This window comes from Patiria miniata, unplaced genomic scaffold (genome assembly GCF_015706575.1).
Source record: "Patiria miniata isolate m_02_andy unplaced genomic scaffold, ASM1570657v1 HiC_scaffold_5, whole genome shotgun sequence".
Classification (NCBI taxonomy): domain Eukaryota; kingdom Metazoa; phylum Echinodermata; class Asteroidea; order Valvatida; family Asterinidae; genus Patiria; species Patiria miniata.
The window spans coordinates 33,311,207-33,326,624 of record NW_024037072.1 but is presented as its reverse complement, the minus strand read 5'-3'; the positions used below and the strand labels follow the sequence as shown (position 1 = coordinate 33,326,624).

The 15,418-nt window shown below is 39.3% G+C and overlaps 1 protein-coding gene across 1 annotated transcript; it reads right to left on the bottom strand.

Annotated features, from left to right (window-relative positions):
- Nucleotides 1–323: 323 nt before the first annotated feature.
- Nucleotides 324–9,529, bottom strand: LOC119741646 (N-alpha-acetyltransferase 20-like). Its single transcript, XM_038217480.1, has 6 exons — nt 9,323–9,529; nt 7,572–7,596; nt 6,160–6,250; nt 4,214–4,349; nt 3,262–3,398; nt 324–2,286 (listed from the first exon to the last, which is right to left on the bottom strand). The coding sequence occupies exons 1-6, from the start codon at nt 9,373–9,375 to the stop codon at nt 2,201–2,203; spliced, it is 528 nt and encodes a 175-aa protein (XP_038073408.1). The 5' UTR covers nt 9,376–9,529; the 3' UTR covers nt 324–2,200.
- Between the last annotated feature and the right edge of the window lie 5,889 nt (nt 9,530–15,418).

Genomic DNA, 15,418 nt, shown 5'->3' with positions numbered 1-15,418 from the left:
TATAAGCTTAATTACTGTGCATGTTTTCCCTCCATTTCTTGATGAAAACGTAAAATAAAACAAAGACAAATGCCCCATAAAGCCATGGACATCCAGATTTCCACCCTAATAACATTTATTTTACACATTTCATAATTATTTGCAAAAGGTTACAGATGCCAAAAATGGAATCAAAGTGGTTATTAATTATTATGAGCAAATATGGAATTTATTAAAGGTACAGAATAGAAATATCTCGTGAAATATTTTGCCAATATGGGATTCATTTGGGGATTATTCAGCAGTTTAAACTTTGTAAAAACTTCAAGTTCAACAGATACAACTCATATTTCTTCTAATTTAGATAATGTGGTTTATTTTCAAAATATCAAACATAACAAAAGAACAAAGGAAAAGTAAAAGCTAACAAGAGGATGAGGACGACATTAGCCTGAATTTGAATCCATTCCACATTATAAGCATTATTGCATAAAACAAATGACACAATACTAAATTAAATGACAAAATTGGGGAAAAAAATATGAGATGGAGAAAAAATCATACCTTAAGCCTTAAGCATTTAACTGAGTTACCATTGATTAAAATCAAAACAAAAAACATTCCTTCTCAGGAAAGGAATATAGTTTTTCCTAGCTTTGAAAAAAAACAAGCAGAACAATTTTTCCATTTACTTTCGAATGCCAATCGTGTTCAGAGGGTTAGTCCCAATTTTCAAAAACTGATAACATAAATGAATAAATTCATTCCGTTAAATAAATTTATTCCGACAACGTACAGCTCTGATTGCAAAAATGTTAGTGTGTCATTTTAACAAACGTTTTGTTATACGTGTTAAATAGGGCTGTCCCGAATCTACCTAATACTCAAATATTCGATCATCAACCGAAAATTCAAATAGCTTTTAGCCGGTTTGAATATTCGAAAACTAAAAACTACACAAATACACACACAACTGTGATGTTATTTTATCGTAAAGTTTCAGCGCTTTTTGACAGGCGCCACTTTTTTGTCAATGGCAACTGTTTCTGGTCGGCGGCATTTCATCGTTCACATCCTGTTGGGAGGTTAAAGCCCTTTAAAGATATAAAACACTTACTGCAAAACACTCATATCGCCCCATATCGATTGCCGCAGGCAACTTTTAACTGGCGCGCTCTTCATGTAAATGTTTATAGACGCAGCACGCAAGTTACAGCTGGCAGTTTCGAATATCTGAATATTTGGTCAAACGCAGTTTCAAGTAATCGAATACTAAATTATTCAAAATTGACAGCCCCAGTGTTAAAATAAGCCACATTCCTGAGCGAATGGCGGAGTTTTACACCATTTCGGGGTCTATAAACAGGCATGACTCCTTATGTGAGTTCACACATTACTATACAGTTCAAAAACAAAAATTTAACAATTTTAAATTTTTAGCTTGAAGTCAAGTTACTTAACTGCTTCACAAAACAGGATATTTCTAATGCTTGTACACAGAAAACACATCAAAAAAACCCATTGGCTCAAAAATATGGTTCATTGAACATTTTCGCCCAATGCCACGGCATCTTCTATAAGTTTTGGTGTCCTTTAGAACAGCGGTAGCTTGACTGCAGAAATGTTTTTAAATTCATGGTACATTAAGTAACAAAAATTACATATTTGTACAAACAAATGAAAATTTCTCCAGGTGAATCCATGCTGTAAACTTCATAAAATATTTACTGAATAAACGTTTCTCTAGCTCAGATCTAAATATGGCAATTGTAAACCAACTTGTACATTTATATATGTACACTGCAACTCAATTTAGTGGAGCCCAACGAAAGTCTGATGTGATGCAGGTAGCCATTTTGTCCGACAGTCTGAGTATAACAATCCACTGAGATCCAGATCCAGAAGACAAATCGGAAGTTAACGGCAAGTCAAAACATGTGTAAGGTCACATGTACTACAGGATAAACAATGACAATGACATGTCTCTGCCACAATTCAAAAGAAATGCTTATCAATTAACTTAATATGGGATTGCTCGAGATTAATTTATGATTGTCTTGTAAGGACTGGGGCTCTCAAGTCTACAAGTACAGTGAGCAGAGTGCCATACCAAACTTGGTGTATGTATTTCAGTAGGAACTACCTAAATTGTGAAAAACAGATGTTCCTTTCTCAGGATTCGACGATTTGATGTTTACAGCATGGATTCACCTTGTTAGCGTCATTCAACATCTTCTGGGTAGACAGGGTCCTTCAGCGGTACGACCGATTTCTTATCCTTGTCTCGACTCAGTGCTTTGCGCATGTCTGCAATGAAAACAAAAGCAAGATGTCAAATAAACAGAATATGTGGAGACATTTTGGGATTTTCTTAACATGTGCAGGAGAGTCCTGGGCAAGTGGTGGAACTACAAAGGAGAAAAATGACAATTGCAAGTGTTTATTGTAAAGGGTGAGTAAAAAAAAAAAAAAAACAAACAAATGGCAGGACCATTTTCTTAATAAAGTTCTGCATGTAGCACTTTCAAAATCTAGGATATAAAAGCCCAATTAATAAACAAGCTTTCATTTAGTACAAGACTCATTCAAATCACTCATGTACTTTTCAAGTTACAGAATTTTAAACACAACCACCGTTTTTAAGTTCTGTCCACAAATCACAAAAAAAGTGTGTTCTTTCAGCAAAATGAAAACAATTGACACGCATCCCTATGTGAATTGTTTTCGTTTTGCTGAAAGCACAATTACCTTTTTGTGATCCGTGGACAGATTTTAAAACGGTGGTTGTGTTCAAAAGTCCGTAACTTGAAAAGTACATCAGTGATTTGAATGAGTCATGTCCTAAAAGAAAGCATATTTATTGGGCTTTCATATCCTAGATTTTGATAATGTTACATGCAGAACTTCATTAAAAAATTGGTCCAGCCATTTGGGTTTTCTTTTTTTGACTCACCCTGTAAGTTTTCATACGGAGTAACAACACTGAAGTAGCTTTTAGTACAATCTCATTCAAATCTCATTCATACGGAATAACAACACTGAAGTAGCATAAGTCACAAGTAGTTCTAAACCAGTCCGATTGCCTTTCAATTGTTTTTTTGAGATATTTTAGTGTTGAGAGTGGAATTCACAGGAGAGGGTAAGAGAAGTGTTCCCTGGTTTACAGGGGACGTATTAAGCCGTGAACCCCAAACACGGCGGCCAGCAACAACCAGAGGGACTCTCCCCATAACTTCACAAAAGGAATCAAGGTAACACAGCCAGATGCCTTTATTTTTTTACCAAATGCATCTTCGTCTGGGTCTCCCGAGTAGTACTCGATGACTCTACGGTACACGGTGTAGCCCAGGCGCTTGTACATCGTGACAGCAACCTCGTTGGACACGCGGACAAACAGGTCTACAAAGAAACATGACTGCCTGTGGAGGCAATGCAAAATATTTAAGAATGCAGCAGATGTACCATGATAAACCATCCAGTTCAAATTGGAGCTTTTCTTTTGCTAAAACACAGTACATCCCGTCATTTATGAGATTGACTTGCTTATATTTCCAGAGTACATTCAATTGCATATATGTGACCTGTTCTGTCAAAAGCAGACGCTTCTGGGCAGAGGTTGAAATCAAGATAGGGCCAAAAAATGCTGTGGGGGTGATCTTTTTTTGGATTTTCTAATTCTTGCATATTTGTTATCCTGCACATGTCTAAAATATACAATAAAAGTTTGAAACCCTAACTGAACTCTAAATATAGTATTTTTGATGATTGGCTTAGGTATATCAGTTAAAGAAATTACTGTTTTGTGACGTTCGTGGCCATTTTCTCCGTTTTCTACTTTTCGACACAATGAACTTCAAAATAGCATAACTCTGCCTAGGAATGACCGGTTTCAAAACTTAAGCCACCTATCAAAAGGCAAAAGAACTTTTTTTAACAACATGCAAAAATCTCATTTTTGACTTTATGCCCAGAAAAGTCTGATTTTGACAGAACAGGTCACATATTATCTAGACCAAACACTATCCAAAGAATTGAAGAAAAAATTACTTGTTAGCCTATCACGAGTATGTTATTCAAATTTTAACCATTCAAATGACACCAATTTCTGTTATACCTAACTGATACTTAATTTATTCTTGGTAATTTCAAGTCATTGTTCAATCTACGCCCATCAAAATTGGCAAGTTGCTAATAGAACAAGACAAAAGTTTTGAAAACAATCAAAATGAATTACTTTTCAGACACTTCCTCCAGGAAGTTCATCATCTTGGCGGCCAGACCCAGGCGACGATACTCGGGGGCGACCGTCACGGCGGTCACATGACCATGCCATGTCTCCTGGGGTATTGAGCCCTCTGATTTACCCATAACTGCAAACAAAAGTGGATTGGAGCGAAACGTCAATGTGGATGTTTGATCAAAAATAAAGAAAAAAAGCTATTCGTGCAGGATATGATGTGATGACATTCTATTGCAAAACCAGCAGCCGATTTCACGAAAAAGTGTGGCAAAAAAAAGACTTACGCAACAAATTTGTTGCGCAGCTGCGCAATAAACTTACGATCGATTTCACGAAATTTGGCGTAGCTGCGCAACGTTTTAAATAATTTAAACATCTTGGACGAGGATAAAAACATCATTTATGACGGCTGTTTGTGTGTGAATTTGCTGGTTCGCGAAAAACAGTCGTTGGATCTCCTCAACCCGCCATTTTGAAAATTATTTTGTCCGACTATATTTTGTCGGCAACTCTAAAAATTACGTTGCGAGTAAAATAGAAATTAATTTACTTCAAACATAAAGTTGCGAGTGTCTTGTATCAACCTTGCTAAGTTGTGCAATAACAGGCTCCATGACAGTCCTGATTTGCTGGTAATATATGTCTTTTTCTGTCGCTACGACACAACTTACGCCACCTAAAATGATCGCGCAAGTTACGCCATAATTTATTGCGCAAGTCGCGGACTTACGCACTATCCAACTTTCGTGATATGAGTCATAAGTGAAATGTTGCGCAACTTACGCAATAAATTTTTTGTGAAAGATTTTGTGAAGTCGGCTGCTAGCTGGACCAGTGGTGGAAATCAATTTCGACCAGCAAAAAGGGTTGGCAGAAAAGTTGTGCTATCCATAGACCAATCCGGTAATGCTGTCATTTCTATCACCGTTGCCCCCTTCAATGGCGAAAGCATTGTGCTACCCATTGTTCAGATAATCCGTACGGGGCAGTTGCTTTGTACAATAGCGCGCACAGTGGTTTCTCCATTGAAGGGGGCCTCATGAGTGTACGTTGATAACATGCCCAGAAATTTTGCCAATTCTATTTAACTCTAACTCCGTAGACATTTTTGCTAGGATGTAACCTCAATCCTGCAAAATACTCATACTGCCTCCATGTAAAATTGCATACAGCCTCAATTCTCCAAAATCATCTGTTATTTCTTGAATGTGGTCCTTGGAGGGGTGACCACTGCCTCAATTCTGCAAAATCCTCCAGCAATCACTGTCAATATGTTGAGGCAGAGCCAGTGACATCCTGGGGCAGTGCGGAGGATTTCAAGTATAATCTAGGTCTATATTTATGCACGGCTGAGCATAAACAACACAAGGTCCGGCCCAAGTCCTTGACACAGCGCATCCTCCAAAATCAGCCACACGTTTTTGCCATATTGCCTCAACACCTGTAAAATCCTTCATTTTGCAAAGAGGATTTTGGAGGATTTGGGGAGGATTTGGGAAGGTAAGGGTTAGGCCAAAAAAAGTCTCCGGTTTCTGGTATGCGCGCGTGTCGCCGTAGCCATGCGCGTCGGCAAAATGAAAAAGTTTTTTTTTTCGATACAAGATGATGTCTCAAAACCGCCAAACTCGCTGGTTTGACTGGAATCCTGCTGCTGCACAATTTTAACGTGTTTTTAGATGGGGTTATGATCGAGAATAAGCTTTATGTGGCCTCTCTGGACTCCCATATATTTGCACTAAGTTTAGTCGGGCACCATTTGCAGTCATCAGCCGACATTTGAAGCCAAAAAAAAAAAAAAAACAGGTAAAAAAAAAAAAAAAGCCGCGTCGCCGCACCACTTTTGGGGCAAGCTCCATACCAGAAACCGGAGACTTTTTTTTTTTGGCCTTAGTGTACAACCCTAATAAGTGTTGCCCAGTTGTACTAGACTTATCACTCACTGTATCCCATGATCTTTCCCGATGCAGACTCACACACTTGGAAGTACTCAGGCCAGTGGGCCAGATACTGTAGATAGAAGGCAACTCCATACTGGTTCATCTGTGTCAAGGATACATACTGAAGAAACACTGACACTGCGGTGGGATTGGTGGGGATTAGGGGTTACACGATCAAGAGTGATTGTAAGACAAGTCAGTCTCACATTTTGGAGTGATTCAGAACAGCAGCTGAGTAGATTTTGAATAGGTAGTGAAATCAGATATCACATATTAATTGCACCGTAAGTAAGTAAAGTCTGTCATGAGCCATAATGGCCCGTCAGGCCGGCATTTATCTCCGGTTTCCCTGCCACGCAACGACTGAAAATATTTTGATTCCCCCTGGATGGGATGCCAGTCCATTGCAGGTTACTCCCCAGCTAATGCCGGTACCCCTTTATACTCCTGGGTAGAGAGAGGCAAGTTGGGATGAAGTGGCTCGCCCAAGGACACAACATATTATGGCTTGTTGCAGTAATCGAACCCCTGACCCTCTGATTATGTATCACAAACCGCAACCACTAGGTCAAACGCCCCCTGCTTGCTCCCCTGGGTAGAGGGAGGTGAGGGTAAAGTGGCTTGCCTAAGGACACAACATAATGACTTGTGGCAGTATTCGAACCCCTGACCCTCTGATTATGTATCACAAACGGTAACCACTAGGTCAAACGCCCCCTGCTTGCTCCCCTGGGTAGAGGGAGGTGAGGGTAAAGTGTCTTGCCCAAGGACACAACATAATGGCTTGTGGTAGTATTCGAACCCCTGACCCTCTGATTATGTATCACAAACGGTAACCACTAGGTCAAACGCCCCCTGCTTGCTCCCCTGGGTAGAGGGAGGTGAGGGTAAAGTGTCTTGCCCAAGGACACAACATAATGGCTTGTGGTAGTATTCGAACCCCTGACCCTCTGATTATGTATCACAAACCGTAACCACTACAGTAGGTCATACGCCCCCTGCTTGCTCCCTTGGGTAGAGGGAGGTAAGTGAGGGTAAAGTGGCTTGCCCAAGGACACAACGTATGGCCAGTAGCTGGATTTGAACCCCTGACCCTCTGATCACGAGGCACAAAACCTAACCACTAGGCCACACTCCCCCATTACTACAGCGCTACCCATTAATTTGTAATCACATTCAAAGAGTCATAATTATGATAAGGTCAATATTTTTTGGGTTGAATTACTGGAAGAATGAATGCGTCAGTTTGGCTTTGCAGTTGCTGAACCTTCTGAAGTTCTGACACCTAATATTGGATTCCATTATTTGCCACTTATCAGTTAGCTTTGAAGAAACACTTTCGTTTCTCACAGTCATTAATGAAATGTACTAGAAGTTTACATAAAAGTAGATTTGCATTTTCATTCAAAGGATACTGTCTCAGTAAGAGGATCGAGATTTCTGCAGAGAAAAGAATTACAATGAAATTAAAAATGGTCAATAATCAATAATGACACATGAATCAGTAACTACTATTAATCAGTAACTACTATGAATCAGTTACTACATACGCACACGAAAATCGTCTGTTGATAGCAGCCATTTTGAATGTAAGAAGCAATGACCCCAAAGCTGTGACGTCGCGCTTATGCAAATCGATCTTGGTGCTCAAGCGCGCGAGTTGCGATGCACACAGTACCACCCACAGAGTACCCGGTACACTCACCGCCCCGGTCCACCGGTCATGCTGGTAACCGCTGCCGCGGCTGCATGATGTTTTACAAACTAATCATGTTTAGTCCCATAAATGTGACTGAAATACTGGACTACCTCCGTATATCAGTCACAGAGCCACGTACGGCCTGTGAGCAGAAAATTATTTTGTCAGCAGAAAATCAACCCAGCTATAGTATGACTGCTAAATAGCAACAAAATCGTTAAATTCGGTACCGAAAATCATGTTAATTCGTCAAAGAATGCAGATGGTTTTGAACAAGCATGGCGTCTCTGCTATTTAACAGACTGTTTCCCGGCCACCGTAATAATAGTAAAAAAGGCCGGCAAAGGGGTCAAGGAACAAGACAAGAGCTTTAATCATCTACTGAGCGTGCATCAACTTTGGCAAAGCGCACCGCGGCTGTTACCTGTCATTCCAAAATCTTTGGCGCTCTGTGAAGTGCCCGGATACTCCTAGAACTATGAGGCTCCACGTACTAGTGGAGCCTCATAGGTTCAGAACCCCGCAAAATTGTTGTCAGCACAAAACACTAATTAAGTACAAAAACGTCCATCCCAACGAAGCCGTTTCCCACAGAACCGCTTCACAGTTTGCCCCTAAACTCCGTACAATACCTCATGACATACTCACGCTATGTGCACCCAACAAACATCGGTGGATTCTGTCGGTTTTTCGGCAAAATGATGAAGAATATGCCTTTTCCGCACTGAGCCAACCTGACACTTGAAATTTGCACGCGCGCAGAATGATCGCAGTCATTTTCGGGTTCGATAGCTCTGAGCGCGCCGCGGGGGGTACGTACTCGCACTTGTACGCATGCGCATACTATCGTTCCGCTCCTACACCATACCCCCCGCGGCGCGCTCCGAGCGATCGGACCGAAAATGACTGCGATCATTCAGCGCGCGTGCAAATTTCAAGTGTCAGGATGGCTCAGTGCGGAAAGGGCATATTTTCCATCATTTTTGCAAAAAACCGACAGAATCCACCGATGTTTGTTGGGTGCACATAGCGTGAGTATGTCATGAGGTATTGTACGGAGTTTAGGGGCAAACTGTGCAGCGGTTCTATGGGAAACGGCTTCGTTGGGATGGACGTTTTTGTACTTAATTAGTGTTTTGTGCTGACAACAATTTTGCGGGGTTCTGAACCTATGAGGCTCCACTACGTGGAGCCTCATAGTTCTAGGAGTAGTGCCCGGATGCAATACGCGACCGCGGATGAAGAGCGCACACAAGAGGGCGCGCTTCACTGCAGAGGGCTTCAAAGATTTTGGGTGCCGAGTTGGCTAGGTGCTGAGTTGGCTACGTGCTGAGTAGGTGCCGAGTTGGCAAGGTGCCGAGTTGGCAAGGTGCCGAGTTGGCTAAGTGCCGAAGTGACCGACATTCAAGCAGGTAGGCTATGCTATGTCCGGAAACTGGACATATTTTTTTTTAATTCAATACTCACACATTATTGAATTTAAACAGGTCTTCGCATGTAAAAGGGCGAACAGTGGTCATCTTGAAGTTTATGACAATATTGTCCCCGGATATGCAAAAAGAAACTTAACAGAATTCAACAAAAACGAACACCATCAAGACGTCAACATTTCATCCGCGACTTTGTGAGAAGTTTTTGTCTAAATCCTGCCTAGAAGAGCGCTAGCGCCCTCTAGTGTTCGAGAAGTCGGAAACCAGGGATGCGCGTTTACGTTGGAGTTGTGCATATTGATGTGGATCATCGATCGGTCCTGCGATATGCTTTGCCATTTATGCTACAATTTTACAAAGATACAGCAAATGCTTTATTTATTGCCAAGAATACGCAAAATAGTTTTCGAGTTGTTCTACACAAACAGAAAAATCAAAGCTTCAATTAGCCATCATTCACTCTCTGTTCGATATCGGCGGTTATTTTGATGACAATCGGGTGATATGACATTTCCCAAAAAGATGATCACTCATACATTTAGTAAAAAATAGGCCTCATCCCATGGAGGAAGGAATCATACTCATCCATACTGAAAACACTTTCGGATCTAATAATTTTCACATCCTTCCTACCATAACTTCTGGTACGATGACGTATTTGTTCTGAAACTTCGCGAAGAAACTTTTTTATTATCCCCAAGACGTTCATTGGCTCTCGAGCTCATGCATGCGCGCCAAAACATGAATGATCAAAATACTTGAGGGCCAACCGGTCGTTCCCTAGTCAAGTGGATAACGGGTGATACTCAGACTAGTCGATCCCATGATAGTAACATAATTGAATGCTTTATTTTAATTTGCAATAATGACATCCTGTCAAAACAGGCGATTTTCACCCGGTACCCAAGAGTAAACAGCCGTTTGGTTTTAATGTCGTTTTTTTTTTGTGGATCATGAACTTCCAAGGCCAAGTTCAAGGTTTGTGGACAACAAATAGGCCTTCAATAAAAAAGAAGAACCATAGCTCCCTGCATGCTCAAAACAGGACTGAAAGTTGTTTGTTTTTCATTCTTAGAAATCACTGTCATGAAATGGTCAGTTTCCGGTCTTTTTCCCCATTAAAATCGATTATCGGAACCCATTTGGGATGTCAGCTATATCGAAGATGGGCATCGTAATGCTGTGACTTCATCAAACCGGAAGTTAGGTGGAATCAATACACAGTACACATAATTATAAAAACGCGTCCCATTTTATCGGCGTCCCCCACCCACAAGCCCCCCCCCCCCCCGCGGATCGCTGTCCATGCTCACATTGTGCTGTTACGTAACGTTCTTGAAGTGCATTGCTCACAACGTCTTATATGACGGCGATTAAGTGACAACAGGCGTACCACTGGTCATATATCAACGATTAATTTTATGCATTTTAAGGGCATTTTCAATAAAACTATTTTTAAACTGACGATACATTTTGGACTTTTGAACAGCTACTTTGAAAAGATTGTTCCGAGTGTTGTTTGGCAGTTCGTGATGGACAATTTTAACATAGAGCAATCGTTTATACTCCCTAAAAATAGAGCAAAACCCAATAAATCTGATACAAAGGTGAGATCAGTTCAGGCGCAACTGTTGAGCTAAGCGATTACACTATTTCATGTTGGTATTTTACGTACAACGGAATATTAAATCTCTATGATTGAGTGTGTGTGTTGAAAATCAAAACATACGGATTCAAGTATAAAAGGCCGGATCCAGAACACAATTTTTTTCGGAGGGGGCAAAACATTTTTTTCCCCGAAAACGTGGGTCCAAAATTTTCCGCCCCAAATTTAATATGAACAGCATGGGGAGGGGTGCAAATGTATTGCTTTTGTTGAGTTTTGCGGGTGGTGTACGCAGTGGCTGCCTTTTTACGACCTGTTTTTTTTTAGGGGGGGGGGGGGCATGGCCCACGTTGTAGAATAGAATAATTGCTATAATTTTCGAATTATTTGCAGCCCGAGAATAGTTCAGTTGTATCTTTTCTGTCTTATGGGCAAAAAAGCACCCCATATTTTCAGAGGATTGAAAACGTCCAGAATAGAAAAAAAAAGTCAGATAGGGGATATATTTGGGGAATTGTGCCTTTGATGATACAAGCATGGCATTTGGCACACAGTCAGAGTATGTCTTAGAAAGATATTTGGCTATAGGGCCATCGCAGATTTGTCCTTTGAAAAAATATAGGTAGAATAACAGGCAATTTTCAAAATGGTTCCTCTGCTTGTATTTTTCAAAGGACAAATCTGCGATGGCCCTACAGCCAAATATCTTTCTCATGACATACTCTGTGTGCCAAATTCCATGCTTGTATCATCAAAGGCATATTACCATCACCTGATCTGATCTGCCGTACTGGTAGTTCAACTTTAATACTGGCACAAAAAAAGGAACCCCTTTTCCAAAATTAATAACTGCATTGTTCTCCATTTTTATGGCATGTCTACCCCATTTCAACGAAGAAAAATAAAACAAACCATCACTCAAAGAGTTCCAAGTATAGTATTTTAATAGTACATATTCTTTACATGTTTACAGTTTGTTGAACAGTTACCATGACAGAGTTAATTAAAGTTGCAGATTCTTGGGATAAAGTTAATCCTCAATATTTCATGAATTAAGGTGTACTCCAAGAATGAATGTACATTTAGAACCGACTTTACATCTACTTTAAAATCTGTTCTGAACTTTCTCTTCCAACTACACCAATGAATAAGCGAATCTGAGTCATTTTTTGTTTAACTCATTGAATAAAAAATGTAGTTTAAAAGGTTTGCAAGCAGGTTAACTTTGTGAACAGGCAATCTTTCAAACACTGAACTTTTCTGAATTCTGTTCTCCGTGATTTCATTTATGCTTAATGGAAGGGCAATCTGACAACAACACCGGTAATGCCCTCCAAAATTCTATACCATATTTTGTAAGATATTGAAGGATTCACTACACAACCATTTATGTGGCATTTTGAAGCATGGTATCCGTGAACTTCTAAAAGACATACATAAAAAAAAATATCCTTCAACAATTCTTGGGAATGACACATGTAATTATTTCGAAGAGAGACAATCTTCCCATTTGAAGAAAACCACTTTGGGCAATGCAATACTTTGAAAGATTAGATACCCAACAACTCTCGTTTCAGGGGGGTCTGAACGATTTCGCAACCGGTTTAGATTTTGGGAGGAAAATGTGGGAGGATTCCCAGCGAAAGAAACCCTAGGTGTTTAGATTAAGGAATTCATTAGTTTTAAAAACCAGCGATAAGGAATTTTCTTAAAACATTCAAACTGTTTAATTTTGGAAAAGTGAAACAGATTCTTTTTAAGTTTTTTACAAAAAATGTTTTCATTTTTGTTAAGTTTGATAGGGTACTCAATAATAAAATTTGGAGATGTATTTTCCGATTTTTTTTTGGATACAAATACAGTAACTTCCTGAGCAATAAAATTGTTGAAAATACATATCAAATGGCCAATTTGTTTTCCTTTTGTAGAATGATTATATACTTATCATAAGGGTACTCTTAGAAACATCAGTCTTCGCTTTTTAACTTTAACCATACAAACCATGGGATTCATAAAAAAGAGGGCCTACATTATAAACCGTGTTTTTAAACATTATGAACGTGGCTTGAAATGCTTAAAAAATTAAAAACAATTTTTTAAAGAAGAGGTCAACAAATGTTAATGGCAAAAACAAAAACAAATTCCAAATCCAGTATATGGCCAAGACTGTCTTGTCAGTTTCTTCCAGTAAAGCTAGCCTAATTTCAAATAGTCGTCAACTCCCTCTGTCAGACTATTGTCCAATCAGCTTTAAACACGCATAAGCTCCGTATAAATACCATGTAAGGGTGATCCAATCGGATACCTAGCTAAATGCTAGATCTAAGGGGTAAAAATCCACACCAGAATCCTATGAGGCAAACAGGGAAGTGTAACTGTATCGCCACCACCACCTAACACATCATAACAAAATAGTTTCAAACACACGTGGATGTAACAAGTATCATCTTAAGAAGCTCCAAAGCACACGAATATAGATATACGGGATCATTTGCATTTAACCTGCCGAAATATAATATTAAAAAAACAACTGATTTCGATGAAAGATCGTACTGGTACCAAACACCCCGTGGAATTATTCCGTCTGGCTTGCTGGCATGTTGAAGAAGTCAAGAAACAATCAGTCAATTGATTCATTTTTGGAAATAAAGAGTGATAGGGATGTTATCGTCTTCCTGATCAAATGGTTGTGCATGCTTTTTCACTGTTTTCTAAAAAAGTGCAATGTCCACTGAGCTGAAACTTCAACAGGTTAAGGTTTTGAACATTCTTCTTTGGATTTTGATCGGTGTTATTATTGGAAACAAAATGCATGAAAAGCAAATGATCCTACGGTATATGCCTCTAAGCAGAGGTGTCAAACATAGCATACGTATTGCTTTGGCTTCTTCTAAGCTCAAATCTTCACGGAAAATACAACTATTAGGTTTTCAAATGGCAAACAGACTTCCACATTCATGTCACGAATTCCTGGAGTAATGCTCTCGTTCACGAGATTTGAGAAAAGTCAAGACACTCTGAAAATGAAATTCCAAGAACGAGAGCAATCAAAACATCCTTCAAAAGTCACTGCCTCAAAAAAACAAAAAAACAAAACAAAACCAGGTCATTCTTCAAAGAACATCAAGCAGTACAACTCTTGAAACAGTTTCATGTTTCTTTCCTCAATTTCTATAAAGGGATCCCACTGGAAATAAATGGAAAGTATTCCGTGGTCTTTCCCAACCATTTGCCAGGCTTAGCAAAAATTCAAAACATTTGGCTGTGTATATGCCTTTTTTCACCCAAAATTTAACAACAAATTCAATTTTAGAAGCTCCCAGTATGTGGGCATTTTTTTAGATGGTGGATCGTTTCAAACTTTAAACAGTTTAATTTACAAAGTTGAACAAAGAAATTGACTGGAGCAGGGTTTGAACCTGCGACTTCCGGATTGCCGTTCTGGTGCTCTACCAACTGAGCTATCCAGCCCTATGTTGGCGGTTCCCCAATTTGTCAATGTCTTTGTTCTATAAACGTAGCTTACTTTTTTTCCCTTAGAAGTACATGCACATGTACATGTAAACCTGACTAGCAACTTTGACCTAAAATTGCCCCATTCCGGGGGCACACAGAGGAAACAACACCCTTTTCACACTTTAAGAAACTGTCATCTTTCCATCAATTGATATTCCACGTGCAAAAAAATATAGCAGGAAAGTGCATAGAAGAATACTAAAATATATCTCAGATGACTCTTACAGGGATGGTACCACACTAATATAACATGAATATCATCCTAAGACCCCTACTATTCCGGTCATGTACCCTGACTTTACAGCTCACTTTACACTCCATCCGTTTGACAGCTATACATCAAATACTGTACATGTTTAAACCTAATACTTATATATCTTTTTATTTAAAAGGTGATTTACACAGATTTATTTATTTATTTATTTGTCAATAAGTTATAAATGGAAACGTCTATGTTTGGTTTCACTCAAAAGCTTTTCTAGACCAAAAAAACAGCTTCTAGGCAAACTTCTGAAACTCTGGTAAACTTTCACATAATTAAAACACACACCAAAAAAACCAAGGAAGAATAGAATTTGTGACCACACGATATATCTCCAAGTATGTTCCCAATGAATAGCAAAGAACACATGAAATGTACAAATTATTTATAAATAACTTACATGATGAATCTACATGTATCTATAATAATATTTCAAACAAAAACGAAAGTTTCAATTGTATAATCCAATAATCTATTTCAGACACGTCACAAGACGCGAGTAAATCATTCTGTGAGACTGAGGGGCGAACTGAATATCTAACCCTAAAGTGTGCATGTATGTCCCCTGGCACCTACAAATAGATAAGTTGAGAAAATGAACAGAAATTACAAAAGAGACTTTCTAGAAGATTCTAAGTAAACTATCTCAAAGGATTCTTTCATCATAAAAACCTTGGGTTTGAGAATTCTAGTGGCGTAAATCCGTGTCGGCAAGGGGGGGGGGGGGGAGGGAGGTGCTGGACACCACG